Raw genomic sequence first — 23723 nt, 5'->3', positions numbered from 1 at the left:
TTGTTCAAGAGTACGCAGAGCTGGTAAGACGTCCAGCAGGGCACGAATCCCAGTGCTGGGTGCAGAGCCTGCCCTCTTAACCATCCTGTAGGGAGAAAAGCAAGACCAATCCCAGGGCTCCACTTTTACACGGCAAGTGGGAAGGACACAGAAGCAGGGCACGACCAGCCACAGCACTGTCTTCTCTCCCACCTCCTGACCATTACAAACTCTTCTGCCAAGCGGTGCCACTTTTATCACTTTCCATCATCACGAAGAGCTTAAAGCACCTTTTCTTGGCTGCTCAAGTTCACAATCATTTCTCATTCAGGTATACGTCCCCCTACCCTAACACGGGAGTTTCTCAGAGGTAGGAGTCATGGTTTTTAATTTACACACGCTTTACTCTCGTAAAGCATTCTGCATAAGCTGATGCTCTGTGGGTCAAGACTCCAGTGTTTGAATCAATTAGAGACTTCTTTTCATTTATCTGACAAATATCTATTGAATGCCTTTTATATACAAATCTTTCTTACCCTCCCATCTGAAAAGGTATAGCTGATGGGCTGTTATCTCTCAGAAAAATGTATTATACCTCCCAATCGTAGAAAGACCAGGAAGAAGTTCATTCGGCCAATCAGTTTTTATTAAGGGCCCAGTGTATGCACAGCATCACACTAGGCTGGTAAGAAACAAAATAATTCTGAGCCATCATCCATGGCCTAAAAAGGCTGGAATAACCAATGCCACCACCTTTTCGTGTGTTGTACAGTTCTCTACTCTTTTGAAAGGCAGCTCTGCTTACCATTATACCACCAACACATGTTCATTGAACTTCTGAAGTGTTAATCACGGTTACCTGACTGCTTGTGCTAGAGAAACCAAACTACATAGGCACATTCTGAAGCACCTGGGGACATTATTCCAAGTGTGGACACTGCAAAGAGAGTTAAACGTCTGCAAAGCGGGAGCTGATCTGAATTCTGATGATAGGCTTAGAAAGCTAAGATCTCTTTAGAAAATGAAACTCTCTGTCAAAACAAACAAGCAACTCTCCCCCCCACACACCAAGACCCACCTAATTTGGTGGAATACATTATGCAGGACACGACAAAGGCCAGTATGTTCTACAGCCATGTGTGGGAAATGATCCTCTTGAGACCAAAGGACACGGACAAGGGTGTTCTAAGAAATCCAACGTGCAAACCAAGAGGCCACTTTCAAACAGGCTCGAGTCAAGCAATCCCGCTAAAATGAAATATCTGTTAACAAATCCCTCCAAACTGCCGCTCAGACTAGGGGCAAAAACATTTTAATGCATCTGACACTGGAACCACACACACACCCCCCACACGCACACACCACAACCCGCCCTCCCAATGGCAACTGCCTGAAGGCAGCTTTGAAACGCTGCCCTCACTGCAAACAGCCTAAGTTCTAATCATCTGTCTCGATCTGATCAGGAAAACATTTCCACCATGTGAATGTCCACCTCTCTGCATCGGACCAGTCAAACCAGGTAATTTTCACCTCTGCTCGTTCCCTCAATTTAACTGCTTCCTCTTCAGGTTTTCGTGACAGAGAAAGAGACTCCCTGCTTAGGTCTAGTCTCTGTGGCAACGCACAAAGTCTGCCGTCACTTCCGGTTGCTCTCCTCCTGTCCGATCAGTCTGCTTCAGACACCCCCTAAAAGACCGCCACTCAGAGCCCTGAGCTGCAGCTCCCACAACCTGTCGAGTTCCCGCAGATCCCACCCAGGAGCCTGGCTTACATTAGTGGTGAAGGTGCGGGACAGAAGCTCTTCTCGCTGTCTTTCCTGCTGCTCCTTTGCGTATCGCTGATGCTGGAAGTTTCGGAGAGCAGTCTGCAGGTGCTGGACATCATACTTTAACTGGTCGACACGACTAGAATTGACAGAGAGATTAAATTCCAGGAGTCCAGAGCAGCAGTGATTGGAGGTAGCCAGGCTTTGTCTTCAGGAAAAAAGACATTTCCTTACTTCCCCCTACACCACTCCATGCCATCCATCCCCCACAAATAATCTGATTTTGATCAATGATGTTGAAAGTAAAGAAGGAGCTTGTGGTTAGCACAGGGTGGTAGCACATGAGATTCCAGCAGCTTTACTTAAATATCTGCTGGTCTCTGATTCTGGATGCATGACAGGGAACAGGTGACAGGAAGCAGGTTTGACGACCTCTTCCTGACCTTCTAGGGGTTATATCACTCTCCTGGAAGAAGCCCAAGGGCATCTTTGGAGTAAAGCATCAATGAAGTTTCATAAAACTTTTGGGAGCAGGGGCTGGGGTCGAGATGGTGAGGGTGATTTCATTTTAATTTCATGGGGGTGTATCAAACATTAGATCAGTATTTCATTATAAATACACCGAGTGGAGTGATTAAGAGCAAGATATTTCCACCCAAGAATGTAGTGGGAACCAAAGAGCAGACCGAAACTCCCCGGTAGCATGAGGTTTCATGTGGCCACGGGTCTGGTCAGAAAAGCAGTGCTGGGGCAAAATTTCTAAATGACACCAACGAGAAGAGGAGACATGAGGCTTCCGAGCCGCTAACCTGACAGGCTCTTTATTCCTTTTTTAAAAAAATTGAAGTATAGTTGATATACAATATGATGTAAGTTACAGGTATACAACATGGTGATTCACAAGTTTTAAAGGTTATACTCCATTCACAGTTATCATAAACATTGGCTCTATTCCCCGTGTTATACAACACAGGCTTTTTACTCCGACGGGGCACCAATCGAACAGAATTGTGCTCTTTATGGGACTTTATCTTTTCATAGTCTCAGATTTCAATGTATAAATGGGATTTTCAGAATATGTGATGGCCTCCCCTGGGAGAAAGGCCTGCTGTGATAGGCCTGGGGTGTCAGAGTACTCACAGTTTGGCATTCTGTCTTTTGTTAGGAGGCTCCTTGCTGGACAAGATCTCCAGACGCTCTAGATGGCTGAATACCTGGTCTATGCTTGCTTGGATTTCGTTTTCTACTACTGTATAAAAGAGAAAAAAGAATAATTACTGGAAAAATAATAAATACAGTCATTTACCTTATCCCTTTCGATAAACAGTCAAAATGACCCCTTTTCCATTTCTAATCATGTACCAACGAGATTGCTGGGAAGGCAAACAGAGTCAAAGAATAACTGCTGGAAGAATAATAATAACAGTGAACTTAAATTGGAAGAAATCAAATGTATCTTTTTTCTATATCAAATGAACTCAAAAATATGTATTTCAAAAGGAGAAAAATGCATACACTAATGATGATGGGGAAAAAATTCAAATTATAGTAAGTGACTGTAAACGTTTCAAAAAAATATATATATATATAGCTGTTAATGCCATAACAACGCCAATTTTTTAAAAAGCTGAAGATACATCTGTAGAAATAAATTTCCTGCCTTTAGAAAATAAAATGAACATTTAAAGATTGTCCAAATAAATATTTTAAGCAAAATGTAATATTTTCTGATGCAAAGTGAGGCCTCTTTTCATTTGAGATTATTTTCAGATATGGGTTATAAATATCTCGTAGAAAGACTGCCAACTGAACTCCCCACAGAACATAATGAGGTTAAAAAAAAAAAAAGCTCAAAGGGAAAGATTTAGTATGTAAAACATAGAGAAGAGTTCCCTTAAGAATGGGCAGACTGATGTTGGAGTCCCCAGAATAGACCGAATATCAACAGGAAAGAATCCACAGAGGTAACGATATGATAAATACAGTCATTTACCTTATCCCTTTCGATAAACAGTCAAAATGACCACTTTTCCATTTCTAATCATGTACCAACGAGATTGCTGGGAAGGCAAACAAAGTGAACGGACAGAAGCAGCTGAACTGCGCAGAAGAAGGCGTCCAGACTGCCTCCTGCCCGAAACAGAAACGACAGCAGAGACAGAAATGTCACCTTCCTAGGGGAGCCCACAGCTAACGAGCACGGCTCAGAACAAGGTGCGGCACAGGACCAAGAGACCAGGTGCTTTCGGAGCTGCAGAAAGCGGACGTGAGAAAACAGGAGAAATGGGCACGGCGCCAGCCAGGAGTGAGAGGAGGGGACCGCATCTGCAGTGGGTGGGGGATCAGCAATGCCTGTGTGACCGACTCAGAAAAATGACCTTTTCTTTCAACAGAGAAGAAACGAAAACACAGAAAGCAGCACTCTTCTAAAAGGAAATCACGGTGTGGGAACTAAACCAATTAATACTGCTCATCGTTTCTGAATAATCCGCCTAAAAAGCCACAGTTCTCGGCTCAGAAGAAATGGCCAATTCCAGTTAAACATCTCTGAATTTTTATGGACCACATTCCTCTACAGACTAGGTAATGAGATTAAGACAGATGGAGGAAAGGACTTCCATTCCCATAGGGCCATGTCAGGTTGAGTGGAGGGGTAATGGGGGATAAGACTTGTGGGATTCCAAAGGGCACAATCAGGGAAATCAGTGACTTTGCCATAGGGTTTTTCTGTCCACCCTAACAACAGAACTCATTCCACGCTGAATCATTAAGCCCCTGAGGCAGAAACGCAGTCAGGAAACCCAGCCCATTAGCACCGTGTCATCAGAGAAAGGACTCTGGTCTCCGTAGTTAATTACTCACAGTGCAGAGACTGCTTGTCGGCTGTCTCCAGGCGTCCCATGTGAGACTGGATCTCGTGGACCTGCCTATCAAAGGAAGAGGGAGGAAATGAGTGAGACAGGAGTAATCAACAGCGCTTTGGTCAGGAAAGACAAATTTTCTAATGCCAACATCTAACTGATTTAAATTGACAGTATCGCTGAACTGTAAAATTTGTATGTGGCACTTCAGGTCACATGTTTTGGCACGGCTTCTAATATTTTAACATTAATATTAATAATAATACTGACAGGCAGCATTTAGTGAGTGCTTACTGCATCTGACACATTCTGCAAAGTCAATAACCCTATGAGGAAAGTACTATTATCATCCTCATTTTGTAAATAAGACAACCGAAGCCCAGAAAGGTTATGTAACTTGTTCAAGGTCACACACCAAGTGATAAACCTCGATCTGGACGCAGCCAATCCCACTCTCTGTTCTTTGACCCAATGTGCTGAGCACTGGTCTGTACTAGGGAGAGTCAAAGGGCAAGAGAGATATAATCCTTGTCCTTGAGAAACAGTGTAATTAGGAAGGACAGGCCAGATAGACATGTAAAGTCCCAAGAAGATTTAAGAGAACACTAACACATAGAAGTGTAAACAAAAAGAAAGCTGAGGAGCTACGCGCAGCAGTGCTAAGCAAAGGCAATGAACAGAAGAGTGAGCTGGGGAAAGCTTTGTGGGTGAAGGGAGTTCTCAACATCATTTTGAAGAAGACAGACGTGATCTGGTGAAGGAAGATGCGGAGAAAATGACATGCAAAAAGGCCTGCAAGGTACATCACGTGCGTTACCAGCAGGCTGGCCTGCCTGAGGGTTGGGGTCAGAGGGAAGAAGGGGATGAGAGATTAGCTGGAGGAAACCATTAGAGGAAGGCCCTGAAAGATACGGATCTCCTGTTTGGTCAATATCTTTCCCTGGCAATATGAGGAGACTGTCATCTCACTTGGCAACGCCAACACTGCACCCAGAACCTCTGGCATGGTCCCGGACATCAGGCCCCAGAGCATCTTTTGGAGGCTCCCCGGGGGTTGGGCAAGGTCACCTACCCGCTGAGCCCTTCCGAGCCGTCCTCTGTGATCAGTCCTGGGGATACTGTTTATCCTACTCCAACAACCGCCTCCTGGTGCCTCTGGTCTCTCCACGTGAGAGCCACATGAGAGGGACCTGTGAGCTCTTCCATCATCACCAACCCTTGAGGGAAAGGTCAGCAACCATCCTCCACCGTGACCACCACAAACTGTGACCCCAAATTTACCAATGTGAGCCAGGAGCCCAAATTTCATTTGAACTTGCCTCTAGTCTTTTCCAGGGTGTCCCTGTGGCCTCTAAACATGACCCATGGCCCCAGAAGCAAGAGCAGCTCTCTAACGGCTCTCGGAGCGCTCCTGGGCAAGACCCATGGTCCTGAGAGGCACCAGGAAATCACTCCTAGAACCTGCTACTTCAGGAAGGCAAGTCTGGATGCTTCAGAATGGAGGCATGTGGAGATATGGAGGCAGATGTAGAAAGGCAGCTTGAAGAAACCAACATCTGGATCAGGGCAACTGTGAAAACAGCCAGAGAGGACTGGATGGCAATGCTGAGATGGAAAAGAGAACTAGGACTTCCCTGAAGGCCTGGATGTGGGCAGTGAGGTAACTTCTAATGGCAGTGGGAAAAGAATGGACTACAATAAGTGCTGATGGCTCAGCTCGTTATCCACATGGAAAAAAGACACCTCATGTAATAGTACACAAAGATAAACTCAAGATGGTTTAAAGCCTAAATGTAAAAAGTGAGGCTTTAGAACTTTCCGAAGAAAATATAGACATGCATATTATGACTTCAGGTTAAAGAAGGATTTCTTAAACAAGACAAAAACCAAAACTACCCCCAAAACCCCACAAACCACAAAAGAAAAGACTGATAGATCTGGCTACATTAAAACAAAACCCTTTTTACACCAAAGGCACAATTTACAAAAAAAAAGACAGGCAGAGACTGGAAGATACCTGCAGCAGGGAACAAGGGAATAGTATTCAGAATGTATAAGGAACTGCTACAAATCAATAGGAAAAGTCAAACAAAGCAGCTTTTAAAATGGGCAAAGGGCAACTGACAGAAAAGGAAACCCAAATGGCCAATAAATATATGAAGAGACTCTCTTCTAGTAATCAGGAAAATGCAAATTAAAAACAATGACATCATGGTGGTGCAGTGGTTAAGAATCCACCTGTCAATGCGGGGGACACGGGTTCGAGCCCTGGTCCAGGAAGATCCCACATGCCACAGAGCAGCTAAGCCCATGTGCCACAACTACTGAAGCCCGCACTCTGCAACAAGAAAAGCCACTGCAATGAGAAACCCGTGCACCACAACGAAGAGTAGCTCTCGCGCAACTAGAGAAAAGCCCACGCGCAGCAACAAAGACCCAACACCATCAAAAATAAACAAAATAAATAAATTTATTTTAAAAAATAATAAACAATGACATCATATTTCTCCCATTAGATTGACAAATATTTTAAACTTTAAAGATGAGGGACTCATAGCAGGCAAAACCATGGTCCCCATGGGCCCTAATGGTTTCCTCCAGCTAATCCCTCATCCCCCAAGGGATCCTGGGAAGACTTCCAGGTTCCACCAAAGGACTGCCTTTGGCTCTGTGTTTTGCTCAGTGTTTTTTAAAAATCAACGTTTGAGGGCTTCCCTGGTGGCGCAGTGGTTGAGAGTCTGCCTGCCAATGCAGGGGACACGGGTTCGGGCCCTAGTCTGGGAGGATCCCACATGCCTCGGAGCAGCTGGGCCCGTGAGCCACAGCTACTGAGCCTGCGCGTCTGGAGCCTGTGCTCTGCAACAAGAGAGGCCATGACAGTGAGAGGCTCGCGCACCACGATGAAGAGTGGCCCCCACACGCCGCAACTAGAGAAAGCCCTCGCACAGAAACAAAGACCCAACACAGCCAAAAATTAATTAATTAATTAATTAACTTTTAAAAATCAACGTTTGATTATGAAATTTGCACATGATTCTGTGTTCTAGTGAGTGCTTAGGATATTGTACCACAAAACAAATATTAACATTTTTCATTTAGGCTAAAGTAGTAAGATGAATTTGTCAGGGATAAAACACATTTTGTGTAAAACAGATAGCTAGTGGGAAGCAGTCACATAGCACAGGGAGATCAGCTCGGAGGTTTGTGACCACCTAGAGGGGTGGGATAGGGAGGGTGGGAGGGAGGGAGACGCAAGAGGGAGGAGATATGGGAACATATGTACATGTATAAGTGATTCACTTTGTTATACAGCAGAAACTAACACATCACTGTAAAGCAATTATACTCCAATAAAGATGTTAAAGAAAAAACCCCACACATTTTGACTTGAGGTTAAAAAAAAAGTCAAATGCACAATACAGACTGGCATTCAACTTTGGGAGCCATCTGCTAAAGGAACCCTACCAATTAAAGGTTTCTCCCAATGGAAGATGAACAGGACGGCTGGAAAAGAGTTTAGAAGTCAAGTTATGAAGAGGAATGGTCAAAAGAGCTAGTGATAATGACCCTCTGAGAAAAGAAAAGAAAAAACTAAACTAAAATGGGGCAGCTGGGGCTCTTCAAGTAGCTGGAGATGACATACAGAAAGAGGAGTGGGCTTGTTCTCTGTTTCTGCTCCTTAAGGGAGACCCAGAACCAAAAGGTACAAATTTCAAGATGACAGATTTCAGCTCAACCCCAGGAAAAATGAGAACAATTACAAACTCTCTCTTCAAGAATAGGGGGAAAAAAAGAGCTCCGGCATGTTTAAACACAGAGTACATGAACTACCTTGAGTTTATAAAGGATCTTCCCAACCAAAGTGAGTTGGAATGGAAGATCCTGCCAGTCACTTTCAATTCCGAAATTCTACGATGACAGCAGGAGAGATGATGCCCATACCCACAAAACCCTATAACCACTCTTCAGCTGGCTTTTACTGTTTCCTAAGCTACAATGGATAAACTTTAAATTGCAGGGAAACGTTACTGACTTTTTCCATCCAATCTCTATTTGCTATGAATGAACTGAAAACATTAGAGCCAATAAAGCGATACAATCTCTACATGTCATGCCCGAGAGGAATATGCAAAACAACAAAGCAAGCATGAATGGCATGGTGGGAACTGCCGTGCCGAGTGGCAGATCTGTTTTATACTGAACTGGGAATTCGGACACACATTTGAAGCCAATACGGAACAGCTGCTACACAAGCATGACTTGGGAGTGTGGACACTAGAAATCAGAAGTCCTAGCCCTGCCTAGCATGGGGTCCGTGGTGGGCTTGGGTGAAAACATAACCAAGCAGAGACTTAGTAGCAAATAAGCAAGGGTCACTGTTGCTGATTAAAAAAAAAAAAAAAAAAAAAAAAGTCTGTAGAAGATCTAGGAAGAATTTTAAAACAGAATTGTTTTTTAAAAGTCCATGGAACTACCCCACCCCCATCATATACACCCACTTTGCACCCATGCTGCCTCTGACCAACCTGACCAGGAAACAGGGTTTTGGAGTAAAAAGATCTGAGATGACGTTCTAGTGCCACTGTGCAGTAGCTGAGGGACACTGAACAAGTCATTTAATTCCTTGGTGCCTCGGTGTTCTCAACTGTAAAACGGGGTACTGATAATCGTAATTATTTAAAGCGTAGATCCAAATGCAATATGGAACTGCTGTGTAACCCATACAGCACCATACAGAAGTTTGTTGTTTTTACTCAGCTTTGCTTAAAAGTAGTGGGAACCATCTGGGCATTTTCACTCACCCACTTTGCCTCTACTATATTTAGCCTCTCATCAGAAGGGAAAATCAAAAAAAGGAAAAGCTGGTTTTGAGATAAGGTAGCAGTCTTTAAACCCAGCTGTTCATCAAAATCACCTGGAGAGCTTGTTAAAAATAGAGCTTCTTGTGCTCCAAACCTATTGAATCAGAATCTCTAGTGATAATAAGGTCCAGGGCACTGAATGATCCTGGACAAATATGGGCACCTTTCCAAGCACTGGGATCTCAAAAATAGAAGCCTGGCTATTAGCTCCTCTATAAAGTTCATCCTAACACAGTATTATTTAAGTGCAAAATGTTTAACCTGTTTTTCATCTTTTTTCTTTTCATTCATTGTTCAGGTAGTTCAGGCGTTTTCAAGATACACACTTTAAAATGTTGATCTAATTTCAATGTACTTTCAGGGACGTGGCAAGAGATAACTACAAATTGGGTTCAAAGTTCCAGTAAAATTAATACTTTCAGTTACTGTTGTGTCAGTTCAGCTGCAATCACTAATTTCTGCAACTGCAAAAGTTAACTGCTGATGCGCACAGGATTCTGTGTTTCTCCTGTTAAAGACACTCAATCACCAGTATTATGGAGCTGAAAGGAGCCTTACAGTTTAATCAGCCCCAAACCTTCATTTCACAGATGAGGAAAACAAGGTGAAGAGGTCTAGAACCAGAATCCGCAGTCCTGGTTCAGTCCTTGAGGGGAAAGGAGGCAGATCAGAATATACTGCAGCATGAAACAAGGTAAACTCCCTAAGGGCAGGGCTGTACAGTTAGCACTGGGAATGGTGCCTGACACAAAGCAGGTGCTAAATAAATGAATGAATGAACCACTGCATAGTAGAAGGCCTAGCAGTGGTTGGCCAGATCTTGCCCTTTGTCTGTTTTTGTAAATAAAGTTTTATTGGAATACAGTCACATCCATTTGTTTACATATTGTCTTACAGCTGCTTGCCCACTATAATAGCAGAGTTGAACAGCTGCTACAGAGACCGTACGGCCTGTAAGGCCTGAAATATTTACTATCTGGCTCTTGACAGAAAGAGTTGGCAAGCTCTGCTATAGACTCTAAGGGTCTCCAGAGTTTGAGGGTAAATCACTGGAGGCCTGCAGAGGTAAGCAGTTCATCTACACTCCACAAATCTTGTTTGGGACACCGTTGAGTATTGCTCCTCTAAGTTTACATAGAATTGAGTTTCCTAGTTTACTATGTGATCAGCTACCTGCTGCAATGATAACAGGTAGTCTGAGACTCTGTGAACAAAATTATTCTTAAAAATAAACTGGGTCGCGGCCTCCTTAGCAACATCCTTTAACCAAATTAACTAACCAGATGAGACTGTACATCACAGATCAACTTCAAAGCACTACTCAGTCCATTGAGCCTTATTATTATAAAAGATCTGCCCTTTCTTAATAACATGAGCATAATTTCCTGTTTCATTCCTTTTCCAACTGACTCTCAGATCTAGTTTTTAAAGTTCCTTCCTACAATTATTATATGAGAATAGGGCTCCCCAGTGTAAGACCAATTCTGTCATTTCAATACTATTACAAAGTAGGCTCTACATTTTCACCCACCCAAATCAAACACTTAATCAATAAAGTAAAAAGAAAGAAAAGTAGAAAATGAAACAGTAACTTAATGAAACATAAACTTAGAAAATGAAACAATAACTGGATCATCTTCCTCTTATTCTAATGCTCCAAAGTATTGCTTTTGTTGTGAATTCATTAGAGAGGTGGGTCCCCATTTTCTTTCTTTCCCAGGCCCTGGAGGTGTGATTTTAAGTGTTTTCATCAGCACAAAACTACAGCATATATTTGAAAGTTGTTAGAATAGGATAGGTATAGGCATACACTCCAAAAAAATTGAAAACAGAGACTCAAACAGATATTTGTACACCAATGTTCTCAGCAGTATTATTGACAACAGCCAGAAGGTGGAAACAACCCAAGTGTCCATCAATAGATGAATGGATAACGAAACGTGGTGTGTGTGTGTGCGTGTGTGTATCCACAAAAGAATATTATTCAGCCATAAAAAGGAACGATGTTCTGATACACACTATGACATACATGAACCTTGGAAACATTACGCTAAGTGAAATAAGCCAAATATTATATTATTCAACTTATATGAGATATACAGAATTGGCAAATTCAGAAACAGAAAGCAGAACAGGTTACCAGGGGCTTGGGGAAGAATGGGGAGGTACTGCTTAATGGGTACATGAGTTTCTGACTGGGATAATGAAAAAGTTCTTGAAATGGATAATGTTGATGGACACTGTGAATGTACTTAATGTCACTGAACTGTACACTTAGAAATGATTATAGGGACTTCGCTGGTGGCGCAGCGGTTAAGAATCCGCCTGCCAATGCAGGGGACATGGGTTTGAGCCTTGGTTGGGGAAGATCCCACATGCTGCGGAACAACTAAGCCCATGTGCCACAACTACTGAGCCTGTGCTCTAGAGCCCCCGAGCCACAACTACTGAGCCCATGTGCCACAACTACTGAAGCCCACACACCTAAAGCCCGGGCTCCGCAACAAAAAGAAGCCACCGCAAGGAGAAGCCCGCACACCACAACGAAGAGTAGCCCCACTCACCACAACTAGAGAAAGCCCGTGTGCAGCAACGAGGACCCAATGCAGCCATACATACATACATAAATAAATAAAATATAAAAAAGAAATGATTATAATTTTAAATGGTAAACTAAATGATACTGGTAACAATTAAAAATTAAATGGTTAACTTTAAAATGGTAAATTTTTACGTTAATGCATGTCTGACCACAATGAAAGATAAATCATCCCCCCAAATACGATAGGTATGATCTTATTTCCATATTCAATTACACATTTCAGCAAGTTCCAAAAATGCAGGACAATATGAATAAAGGACACTACCAAGGAATTTAAGTTATGAGAAGCTAAACCAAAATTCAATTTCCTTAAAGGTAACCTGTAACCAGATATGAATAACAAGTACCGTATAATACTGAATGCTATCTGAGCAATTTCTTTGTATTATAAAAATACAGTCTTTAGTATAAACCACAATCAGAATAAAAGAAAAAAATCACAGTGTAGAAGCAACAAGTTTTGAGTCAATAAAGAGTAGGGACTAACATCATTTAGCAGCTGTGAGCTATTAATTAAACTTTTTCTGACGACCTTATCCCAGTGATGGATCCTTCTAAATTACTTAAGGAGATCCTGCTGGTACTGCTCATTTACCTTCCACCTCATTGTGCCACACATTAGACCTTTTTTCGTACACGTCCTGACTCTCCAACTAGTAAACTCCTCTGTGCCGGGGCCCTGAGTCCGCACCAGCTCTACCAAATCGGACCACAGAGTTGGCAGGTGCTGGACAAAGTGCGACTTCCCCTTCACCTAGTCTACCCAGCGGGCAGTCATGGCCTCCAAGGTCCCCGGAGGCATTCGGCCCAATGTCCTCGGGCACCAGGTCGGACCCTCCGGCCTCCGCTACCTGGGCATCCCGCCAAAGACTGAGCACTTCCGAGCTGCTCCCCCCTGAAGCGCCCGGACGGAAGGACTCGGCCTCCATACCGGCGGACGCCCGAGGCCCCAGCCAGGGGGCAGGCCTCGCCCAGCCTGGCTTTGCCCCAGCCCGTGCCCGACTCGTCCCTCACTTGTGCGTTTGCTGGTACAACTGCTCCATGTTGCCGGCCCCACCGGGTCCCGCGCTGGCTTCCACAGAACACGTACTCACAGCCCCACTTCCGGCTTCCGGCTTCCGGTCTCAGGACCCTCCCTTCCCTGCTGGCTAGGGCTGCCCCGACGCGCGCCCTACTGGTGGTGACTGCGAGAAAGGAGAAGGGAAACGAGTAAAGGGGCCTGGAGAAGAAGGCTAAGTGTAGTCAGAGGTTCTGCCTCAGATGGGGGACGAGGAAGCCTAGGTTTTGGCCGGAGGCCGTCTCCAGCATTGAGTCAGGCATTGGTAAGGGCAGTCGCAAGGTACCGACGTGGGGTCCTCAGAGCAAGTTTGGAGACCAGAGGACAGCAGTTCATCTTTGCGGGAGGGAGTGTGGGAAGGTTCCTGCTTGGCTTCGCTTCAAACTGTTTGTTGTGCGTCTGAAGATTTCACTCTTCGCTGGAGTCTCTGGTGCAAACATCTCCTGTCTCGTCCCCCATCCCATTTATCCGTCTAATAAACCCAGAGTGAATGAGTAGTTACCATGTATCACATGTTCTGTGGAGGAAACCGGTTCTTGCCCTCAAAGAGGTCTTGGTATAGGAAAGGAAATAAGATGTGTGTACAAATAAACATCTACAAGGTAGAAAGTCTGAAGAGGTTGAGCGAGCTGGAGTCGGCTCCACTGAGAGATTCAGGAAAGATAATGTAGGAGGTGGCATTTGAGTTAGGGCTTCAAGGATTTGGACACTTGCCTCTCCACGTAGACCTAATCCGTTTCCATCCTCCCAGGCTTATCTACCATTCCTCCCAAGGGAGGAGATGTTCCTCTTCCTTTGACAAGTTGATGCTTCTATTTTCCTGTATCCTGGATCCCACCCAGTTTTGTGCCCCAAGGGACTGTCCACCCATGTACCTTCTTTCCCTAACATTATTTTTGCACTTATTCTAATATTTATTAATGAGTACCTGCTATTACCAGGCACAGATACTCAGGGGGGGGGGGCGGAGGAATAGAAGTAAGACACAGCCCTAGAGAAACAGACTAGAATGATCCCAGCCACTTAAGGAGGACTTAGAAAAAATTTAAAATAGCACTCCAAAGCGTGGGACACCCTGAGGCCCGGGACCTGGGCCAGGGACTTGGCTTGCCTAGGTCTTAGGACAATCTTGTGTGGTAGAATAAAGATGGCTTTGTATTCTTTGCTACTGTTCCAATTAAAAGGTGGAGTCTAATTCCATTCTTTTTTAATCTGAGTTGGCCTTAGTGACTTGCTTGAGCAACGGAACGTAGTAAGAGTGAAATTCTAGGGTTTCCAAGGCCAAGTCATAAGAAGCCTTGCAGCTTCTACTCAGCCCTCTAAAGGAGCACTCACTCTGGTGATCCTGAGTCACCTTGGAAGAGGTTTGACTACCTTGAAGCCATCATGCTGGAAAGGCCATGTCTATATGTGTTCTAGTCAACATGCCTAGCTGAGCCCACTCTTCCAGCCAAGGCACCAGACTTGTAAGTGAAGCCATCTTGTACCCTCAATACTGGTCTGTCCGTCAGCTGACTCCCACCAAGTGACCTCTGTAGACTCCACATGGAACAAAAGAATTGCCCAACTGAGCCTGTGCCTGAATTCCTGTCCAGGAAATCAAGAGATACAGTAAAGTGGGTGATATTTTAAGCCACTAAATTTTGGGGTAGTTCATTTTGCAGCAATAGATACCCGACCTCAAAAAGCTTATCAGCTAGTTAGACAGGGTACAGGGATTATGAAAAGGTAACAGTGCAAGACAATGGATGAATGTGTAATGAGTAGTAAAGACAATTCGTTTCTGTCATAACATAGGGAAGGAAGAGATCCCTTTCAATTTGGTGATGAAGGAAGGCTTTCCAGAAGAGATGAGATTTCAGCTAAACCTTGAAGTACAAGAAGGATTAAGATGTATGGAGATGCAGGGCACAGGGAGTTCTTGGCAAGCAGAGAGAGAAATTTTCAGAAGCTGTAGGTAGTCCCAGGCAGTCTGTGTGGTTCCTCTTGGCTAGAGCAGAGGGTTTCTGCAGTAGAGGAATATACACAAACAGGAAAGATGCTTTGCCTCCACCCTGTGGAACATCTGGAGGGCTTTGAGCCTTGGGTAATGGAATCAAGTTTCCACTGATTTCAGGAAAATCAATATGATGACTTTATGCCCTCTCCTTTTATCTGAACTTTAAGAGGTGTCCCAAAGTTCTACTGTTCCAGGATTTGGTAAACTAATCCATATTCCTCCTGTTTCTTCCCTTTGTGGTATGATAAACTTCAATACTCTGAAGAGCATTTTAAAAAATTTATTTATTTTTATTTTTGGCTGCGTTGGGTCTTCGCTGCTGCACACAGGCTTTCTCTAGTTGTGGCGAGCGGGCGCTACTCCTCGCTGCGGTGCACGGGCCTCTCATTGCGTTGGCCTCTCCTGCTGCGGAGCATGGGCTCCAGGCACGCAGGCTTCAGCAGCCGTGGCACGTGGGCTCAGCAGCTGTGGCTCGCGGGCTCCAGAGCACAGGCTCAGTAGCCGTGGCACACGGGCCCAGCCACTCTGCGGCATGTGGGATCCTCCCGGACCAGGGCTCAAACCCATGTCCCCCATGTTGGCAGGTAGACTCTCAACCACTGCACCACCAGGGAAGTCCCTGAAGAGTATTTTTGATGTGTCCAATTTGAGGAACTTAATTCTTCTCTCTGAAGCCATTAATCTGTTGTGTCTCTCTGGTCAACTCAATCTGATGGAATAGAACAATTCTGTTATCCCTTCTACCAAACCATCACTGCTCCCTATACTGCCCCTGCCCTGGTGTCTACCGCCCTCCCAGTGCACCTTCTGATTCTGTTGCCTCCTAAGCCCCCCTCCCCCTATTGTCTATCCCACCTGTGTCAATGCTCATGCAGCACCTTGCACAATTGGTACCAGCTGTGAATATGTCCCACTTCCCCTACCAAACCTGAGAGAGAGAGGCCCTCATCATTCCTCAACCACTCCCTCCCCTTTCCGATCATTCTCTTCAACGTTCAGCCTTTTGATAGCTCCCTGATGCCTAAAGAACACAGTAACAAGTTCTTATCTTGGCAGACAGAGCTCTCCTACCGGCCACATCTCTGGCCACTTCCCCCGTCCTAACTAGAGTAACTGGAGTTCTTCTCTCAAGGGCCTTTGTGTCCTCTGGCCTTTGCATGCACTGTTCCCTGTGCTTCAAACACCCTTCCCTCTGCCTCAAGCCTGATGAACTCATTCAAGTCTCAGCTCTGGTTTCCCCTCCCTTGGGGAGGGCCTCTGACACTGAGGCTGGATCTGAGCTCCTCCCCTGTGCTCCTCTGGCACCTGGTGCCCCTTCTCAGCACTTATCACAAGTGTCCCAATTCTCTGTCCACCAGCCCGAGGGCAGGAGGTGTGTCTTTCATCCCTGTATCTTCCTAGCATCCAGCTCAGTGACTGGTATAAGGTAGGTGCTTGTTAAATATCTTGTTGCCTTGAAATGGACTCCATTTAATCAACTCACTCTCCTAAGTGTTCCACCTGCCTGCCATTTCAGAGGCCCAGAATTATTTGAAAGTTGACTTTTAGGCAATTAAAAACTGCCTGCATCAGAAGAGCCATTCTTGTTGAAAGCCTTGTCACTTGAAATCAGTGCAGAGCGCTAAACAAAATGTCTCCTCTTTAAGCGATCTCACAACAGTTTCTCATCCTGTGCTCATAACCACCCGGTCAGAGGCAGGACGGGCATCACCATCCTGGTTTCCTAGACAAGCACCCTGAGCTTCAGAGATGAACTTGCTTGCCTAAGCTGACTGTGGGTGAGGGGAACGAGGTCCAGGCTGCAGTCACACACCGCCCTCCAGGTAGCTGCTCTGTCATCCTGCCTCTTTGACTCCGAGGTCCTTGCACAGATAAATAAAACACCTCTGATGGTTTCTGCTTTGGACAGCAACAAAACCCTAGTCACCCCCGCCCCCAAAGCCGGAGAAACATAATCTCACCGCCTCTGGGTTTTCTCCCTAACCCCTTCGATTAAAGCTGAGCAGACAGAAAGGATGACATTTCTGAATTCAGAGGCTGCAATGAACTGAGCACAGCAAGCATCTGGGGCCCCTTCCAGGACCCACCAGGTGGAGGAGATGTTGCCCCGGGTGCTGTGGGAGGTGGGGAGAGGTCTCCAGGGAAGCTGCCCTCCACAGAGAGTCCATCAGCAAATTGTCTCATGTAGCCATAACAGCCAGGAGCAAGGTCGGGGAGCAGGGTTTGGTCCGAGGAGAGCCAGTGTATTGTAAACAGGATAAAAGGGGCTGGAAAGCCCCACTTATCACGGACTAATGTGTCCCCAGGTCATCGGGGAGCTGGACCCCCACCAGCAGCCCTGAGGGAGGGAAAGAGAATTCCCGATTAACCCCATCACCTGTGAGCGGAGCCAGGGCAGAGGTCTGCCTTTCCCCTTGCTAAGTGATTTCCATGGTCATTAGGCATCTGTGGGGCTCAGCACAGTTTCTAGGAAGCCCTCTGCCAGACTGGAGAAATGCCTTCGGAGGCCCCTGCTCTTTGGGGCCACCTGGAGCAGGGCATATGTGGAGGCATCTGTGGAAAGAGAGGTAGTCTGAAGAAGGCAGAGGTAGCAGGAGGCTGGTAGTTGGAGGGGAGAAGGAGGCTTGGGCATCAGCACATGGACCCAAGGGTTGGCTTAATTTAGACTTGAGGGACTGACCGGGAGCTCCGTCTCTCTGGGCTCTAATGATCTCATTCATTCCTTACAACCCCCTGTGTGGCAGGTGTCTTAATCTATAGATGACAAAACTGAGGTTCAGAGAGGTTAAGTGTCCACAGTAAACAGCGGGTGAGTGACCAGCTGAGACCTGAACTCAGGCCTTGCTGACTGCCAGTCTGGGCACTTCAGTGTCAGTGGGACCAGATGCACCACATCAGTGTTTAAGTGTGAAGACTTCCAAGGGATGCTTACATCAAGTGAGTTCAGCTTTTCTCTGAATATACTTCACCCCTCCAGGGAGCCTTCCTTGGTCATCTCTGTCTCCTCCTTTCGGGCCCCCATTTTCCTGGACCCCTGAGCATGGGATAGAAAGAGTTCAGAGTTTGATACAGGGGGCCTGAGTTTGATTTTCCAACTTGGTCCCTTTGGCCAAATCAATCAGTTCCTCTGAGCCTAAGTTTCTTTTTCTGTCAGATGGGGACACTAATATCCACTCTCGGTGTTTCACCAGGTTGAAGGAGGATTAAATGTGAAGGGATTTGCAAGTGATTTGAGTGTTAATTTCACAGTGATTGTCATGGGACCTCCTGAGTGAATTTGTGGCCTCTAGTTTTCACCTCCTCAGCCACCTGCCTCTCCAGGAATATTGCCTTCAGATTCACATACATAACATACCACCTTATGCATGTCTCCTGCTCAGGAACCATCAGTGTCTCCCTGCTACTGCTTCCTTGGCCTGAAACTCACCTTTCCAGAACTGGCTCACTTCTCACTCCCAAAGCTGGAGCCTCTGCTCTCCTGCCCGACCATGGCCTTGAGTCACGGATCCTACTTGAGGTGTCTAAACACACTGTGTGTTCTCATACCTGTGCGCCTGGGCTGGCTCCTTGTAGAGATTTGTCCCCTCTTCCAAGTTGGCTCAGATCCCAACCCCTCGTCCAGCTGGCTTCCTTACCACCCATCCTGTCGCACCCTCTCCACCCTCTCGTCTTTATCATTCTCTGTCCCTTAGCATTCACTTCCTAGGCATGTTGGCTTTCCATGTATAACCAGTCTCCACATTAGATCATCAGCTTCTTGAGGACAAAGACCTGTCTGCGTCTTTCAAAGAATCTGCTCAACAAATCTAGGCTAGAGAGGCAGTGAGCTTAAGGGGAGGTCCTCAGGACTCCATCCATCTACAAGTCAGGAGAAAGTGTTAACCTGCCACGTGAGCCCCTTGAGCAGTGCTGCTTTGAGGATCTGGCTCACTGGAGGGATCATTGTACATCCATGAGTTGATGTGAGCCATGGCAGGCCAATATGGAGGCGGGGATTGTTTCTGGCTGGTGGCAAGTTTGTGGGACCTGGCCAAGAGTACCAACCTAGAAGCCCTCTATTCTACAGCCCATAGGGCTTGCCCTGAGCATACAGGAGCCTCTGTGTCATCCCCTTTCATCTCCACCATTCAATAACTCCTCAGGGATTCTGGTGGCAAGCAGGAGTATTGAGGAATTTTCCTTCCATGCCCTTGATAACCAATGAACTGATGACCATTCAGCCTGCTCATCTACCTAGAGAGAAACTGAGGCCCCAAGAGGGGTGTGACCTATCCATATCACACAGAGTTCAAAGCCCAGCTGGGGCTGGAACCTGCATGTCCTGACTCCAGTGCAGGGCTCAGCTCCCTACCTCACACTATCTCTTGGGTGACACACACAGGTCAAGGTCCGCAGGCAAGGATTCCGGAAGTACAGGCCTGGGAACCAGCCTCCCCCATTGAAATAGCCTTTAATCTGCCAGGAGGTGGAGTAGACCCACCCAGACTGAAAAGTTTCCAAGAAGGAATCTCTAAGCCCCTCTCCAAAACTCCTAAACCTGCCATACCTTGGGGCGGCCTGTTTTTTTCTTCCCTTGAAATGAAGGTGCTGTCACCATAGCCTAAGCCACCTGTTCTAGGGCTGCCCTGTCCAATACGCTCACTAGCTGTTAGCCACATGTGGCTATGGGGCATTTGAAGTGTGGCCAGTGCAAATCGGCTTGTGTTGTACGTGTAAGATATCCACCGGCTTTCAAAAGCTTAGTACAAAATAACGTCAAATACCTCAATACTTTTTTACATTGATTCATGTTGAAACGATACATTTTTGGATGTCTTGGGTTAAATAAAATATATTATGCCTTTTTTTTTTTTTTTTTTAGCTGCACCACACCATGCAGCATGCGGGATCTTAGTTCCCTGACCAGGGATCAAACCCGCATGCCCTGCAGTGGAAACATCCCAGGCCTGGCACATGCTGATGCACAGATTGTGTCCCCAGTTCTCCAGACTGAAAAGCCCCTCCGTGTGTGCTCCTCTGAGGTCCGCTTAGATCCAAAGAGTCTCAGAGTTAGGGTATGAAGGCAGTCAAGGCAGTCTTCCTGTTGGAGGCGAAGGGGGCTTCAGAGCGGGATGAGGCAAGCCAGGTACCCAGGTCACAAAATTTCAGGAGGAACTCACTCTCAGGGTGGCGCAGGGACTGAGCCCAGGTGCTTTGCTTGCTGCTCGCCCTGTTTCCAGCCCTGTCAGGCTCCAATACGGTCCCTTCAGTGGGGCCCGGGCAGGAGCCACATCGCCACAGAGGTCCACAGCTGAGCTCACCGCCGTCCCAGGGTGGTCCTAATAGCCCACACCTCGCATGGGCAAAACCCCCACTCAACAGCCACCACGCCGGCCCCAAAGAGCCAGATCAAGCCCAGATCTTCAGTAGCCAGGGCCTCCTCGCCCTACTTTCAGTGTGCTCCAGGAGACAAGCTGCATTAATGGCGATAATTTTGCAGCTTTGAAAGGGAAGCACCCAAAACCCCGAGGCCTGGGGCTAGAGGAGCCCTCTGAGGCGAGGACCAGACAGCAGGCATCTCTCAGAGGCCTCCGTCCTGCTGCAGGCCATGCGGCCAACGTGTCCCAACACTGACAGGCTTCCTTGCACAAGCCAGACCTCACAGAGTGAGGGGGGCACGTGAGGAGGGGGAACGAGGAGGCTCGACAGGAGGGTCGTGGGCTCATCCATCAAGAACCGTCAAACAGTAGGGCCACAGGCCTGCCTGAACATTTGGCTTTTTAAAGGGGCCTTCTGCAGCACCCCCCAACCCCCCAAACCTTAGCCTCCCGGAATCAAGCACATTCCATTGGTGGGGGATTAGGGGGTCGGCAACCCAGGCTGGGCCGCCCCCCCCGGCCCCGCCCCGTCCTGCTTACTCACGGTGCAGGGACAAATCTCCTATACGCCACCCAGCAGCTGGAGCTGTGGTTAGGGGCCCAGGGCAAAATAGAAATCGGTGGGGCCTTTTTGTCTGCCCCTGCTTTTAAGAAAATAGCACACAAATTGAGAGGCAATCTTGACTATCTTTTCTTTTTCTAAAATCAGGAGAGCTGGCTTGCACTGGCGGGGTGGGGGGGGGTCTCCAAAGGCTTGTTTATGCCAACAGCTGGGGCTGGAGAGTGGGGCTGGAGGGTGGGAAGGGTCCCTCAGATAAGAGCAGAGGGCCGCTTATCCTCCCCACCCGGTCTATCACCTGCACCTGGTTTGCCCTCCTGAAGCACCAGGGGTCAGCCGGCCTCAGATGTGCTGAGTGCTTACGTCCACAGCCAGGCCCTCCCTGCCAGGTAGGACAAGAGCATGGACTTCCCATCTCTCCTTCCCTCCCAAGGGAGCCCCGACTGGGGGACTGCAGTCCTGACTACAGCAGGGCCGAGAAGAGCCCCAAGCCTTGGCAGTTGCTCATTGAGGTGTCAGAGAGGCCTGTGTTTGAATCCTGACTCAGCCCCCCTTGTTGCCCTTTGACCTTGGCATGCTACTTGAATTCTCCGAGCTCCATTTCCTTAATTGGTGTGCTCCTAGTATATACTCCTAGTATAGTGGAAAGACATCTGGCCTTGCTATCAGAGAGATGTGGCTTGGGCCAGTGGCTAGCTATGCATCTTTGAATAAGTCACTTGACTACTCTGACCATTTTCCTTATGAGATTTTTGCAAGGATTCAATGAAATCACGTATTTGAAAGTACCTGGCACAATACATAGTGGGTGCTGCCATCAGGTGGAATTCATGCTTCTGTTTCCCGCCCTCCTACTTCCCTAGATACCTTCACAATATAGCTCCAATCACACTAATTGCCCTAACTTCAGTGTAACTGTGGCATAGTTATATGCTGGGCTCCTGAGTGGTGGGCTCCAGGCAAGACCCCGTGATAGCGCCCAGCACACGCATGGTGTTCAGGCAGTGCTCTTATTTTTATACCTTTGGGAAGTAGGGTTGCATATCAGTTTAGAGCATAACTCTGCAGTCTGAGTTCAAATCCGGTCTCTGCCACTTAATAGCTGGGCAATCTCAGGCCAGTTGCTTAACTTCTCTGTGCCTCAGCCTCCTCATTTGTAAAATGGACATAATGATGGCACCTTCTTTCTAGGGTTGTTGTGGGATTTAAATAAGGTAAGAATTATAAAGGGCACATGATACAAGCTACAGGAGTGTTTTGTCAAATGAAATTTATTGACCACCTTCCCTGCCCAGAGATGCTCACCATCCATCTGCTGGCCCCCGTGCAGGCCTTTTGCAGAAACTGTCCTGTTCAGGGAAGTCCCTTCTGACCCTGTATCTATTTTCTTATAGGATGGGGAGGGAGTTGAGCTCCAGAAGAGGCCGGGTGAACGCCTTGGCTTGGTCACTGGTCCTTGCCTCCCACCCCACCCGTGAGCACTGGTCAGAAGCCAGGGCCTGCAGCTCCTCCCCTGCGCTGGTTTTCTCGCGAGTGGGGGCTGGGCTGGGCTAGACAAACTGCTTCTCACGGCTCAGGAAGAGACCGTCAGGCAGGGGACACACTGGTGACCGCCCAGTGGTCAGCACAAAGGTGGCTGCGGGAGGAGCTTCCTCTCTAGGAGGAAGGGAGAAGGTCAGTGGCCCACATCCGGCCCTGCCCATTCCTCCCAGATGCTGTGGAAAGATGTCCTAGCCACTTCGTCATTGCTGGGCGGGGTCTTTCCTTCACACTGGGGCAGGCCCCTTGGAGGACCCTGGTCTGCAGGGCTGGGTACACATTCACAGGCACACAATGCCCCACTCGCCACACACACACATACGCACAGTCCCGGGGCTGTGGGATGAAGCAACCAGTTGTCGACTTGGCTGTCTGCTTGACATTCCACTGGGCTGTCCCAGGCTGCAAGGCCCCACTGTCCGGATGCAAAATGGGCTGTTGGGAGTGATGGCTTAGCTGTCAGTGTTCATTGCCCAAGAGGTCAAGGTCATGGGTCAATCCTTAGATAGGACCATGGATTTCCTTCTCTCCCATAGTCACAGACGTCACCCTGCACCAGAGCTTGCTCTCTCAAACATGTGTAACATGTCCAAAAGGGATCAGCTCATGACTCAGCAGAAAGAGAAAACTGTGTCTTCTTGCTGCTGCCCACTCTGGCTGGGGGTGGGTTATTCCAAGCATCATCTTCACAGGGGACCTTTGGATGCTGGGATGCAGGCTATCTAAGAAGGTCATCTCACTAGGACCACTGTGGTTCCCCTTTATCCAATATAGCAACAGTGGCTTTGGGACACATAGAGACCAGCTCCAAGATTCCAGAGCTGGTTCCTTTGTGGTAGGGGTGGGCATTTCCTGCTCTGCACACTGGGAGGGGACCCCCAAGGAGACATGAGTGCCTTATCTCCAGGGGAGAGGCAGTTCTGGGCAAGGGGCTCTTTCTGAGATCTTTGCTGGGAAGATCATGGTTTTCCTGGCAGGCCCAGGCACAGCTCAGCCCTGTGTTCACGTGGAGGCTTCATGCAGGCCTCCCGAGTTTGAGACTTTATGCTTCTTCAGGGCCCTCTGAACTTGATCAAGGATAAAATGCAAACTAGAAGAGCAAATGCTAGAACAAAGATGCTGTGGGAGATGGTGAGCTCTATC

General features: G+C 47.1%; 1 protein-coding gene across 4 annotated transcripts in view; it reads right to left on the bottom strand.

Annotated features, from left to right (window-relative positions):
* GOSR2 (golgi SNAP receptor complex member 2) overlaps positions 1 to 13170 on the bottom strand; it is a 37185-nt gene extending 24015 nt beyond the window's left edge. For 2 of the 4 annotated variants that reach the window (XR_003005414.1, XM_024760850.1), the window contains exons 1-4: positions 13084 to 13170; positions 4607 to 4671; positions 2885 to 2993; positions 1751 to 1883 (exon numbers count right to left, since the gene is read on the bottom strand). Coding sequence is in view for 3 of the 4 variants with exons in the window: in XM_024760850.1 (XP_024616618.1) it covers positions 1751 to 1883; positions 2885 to 2993; positions 4607 to 4671; positions 13084 to 13112 (336 nt within the window). In the remaining variant the exon portion in view is untranslated. Of the gene's footprint in view, positions 1 to 1750; positions 1884 to 2884; positions 2994 to 4606; positions 4672 to 12031; positions 12037 to 13083 lie in introns of all 4 variants that reach the window. The other 2 variants (XM_024760852.1, XM_024760851.1) reach the window with 2 other exon arrangements.
* Between the last annotated feature and the right edge of the window lie 10553 nt (positions 13171 to 23723).

Source organism: Neophocaena asiaeorientalis, unplaced genomic scaffold (assembly GCF_003031525.2).
Source record: "Neophocaena asiaeorientalis asiaeorientalis breed wild unplaced genomic scaffold, Neophocaena_asiaeorientalis_V1.1 scaffold30, whole genome shotgun sequence".
NCBI lineage: Eukaryota > Metazoa > Chordata > Mammalia > Artiodactyla > Phocoenidae > Neophocaena > Neophocaena asiaeorientalis.
Note: the sequence above shows the minus strand (reverse complement) of the source record. Positions and strands in the feature narration are given on the sequence as shown.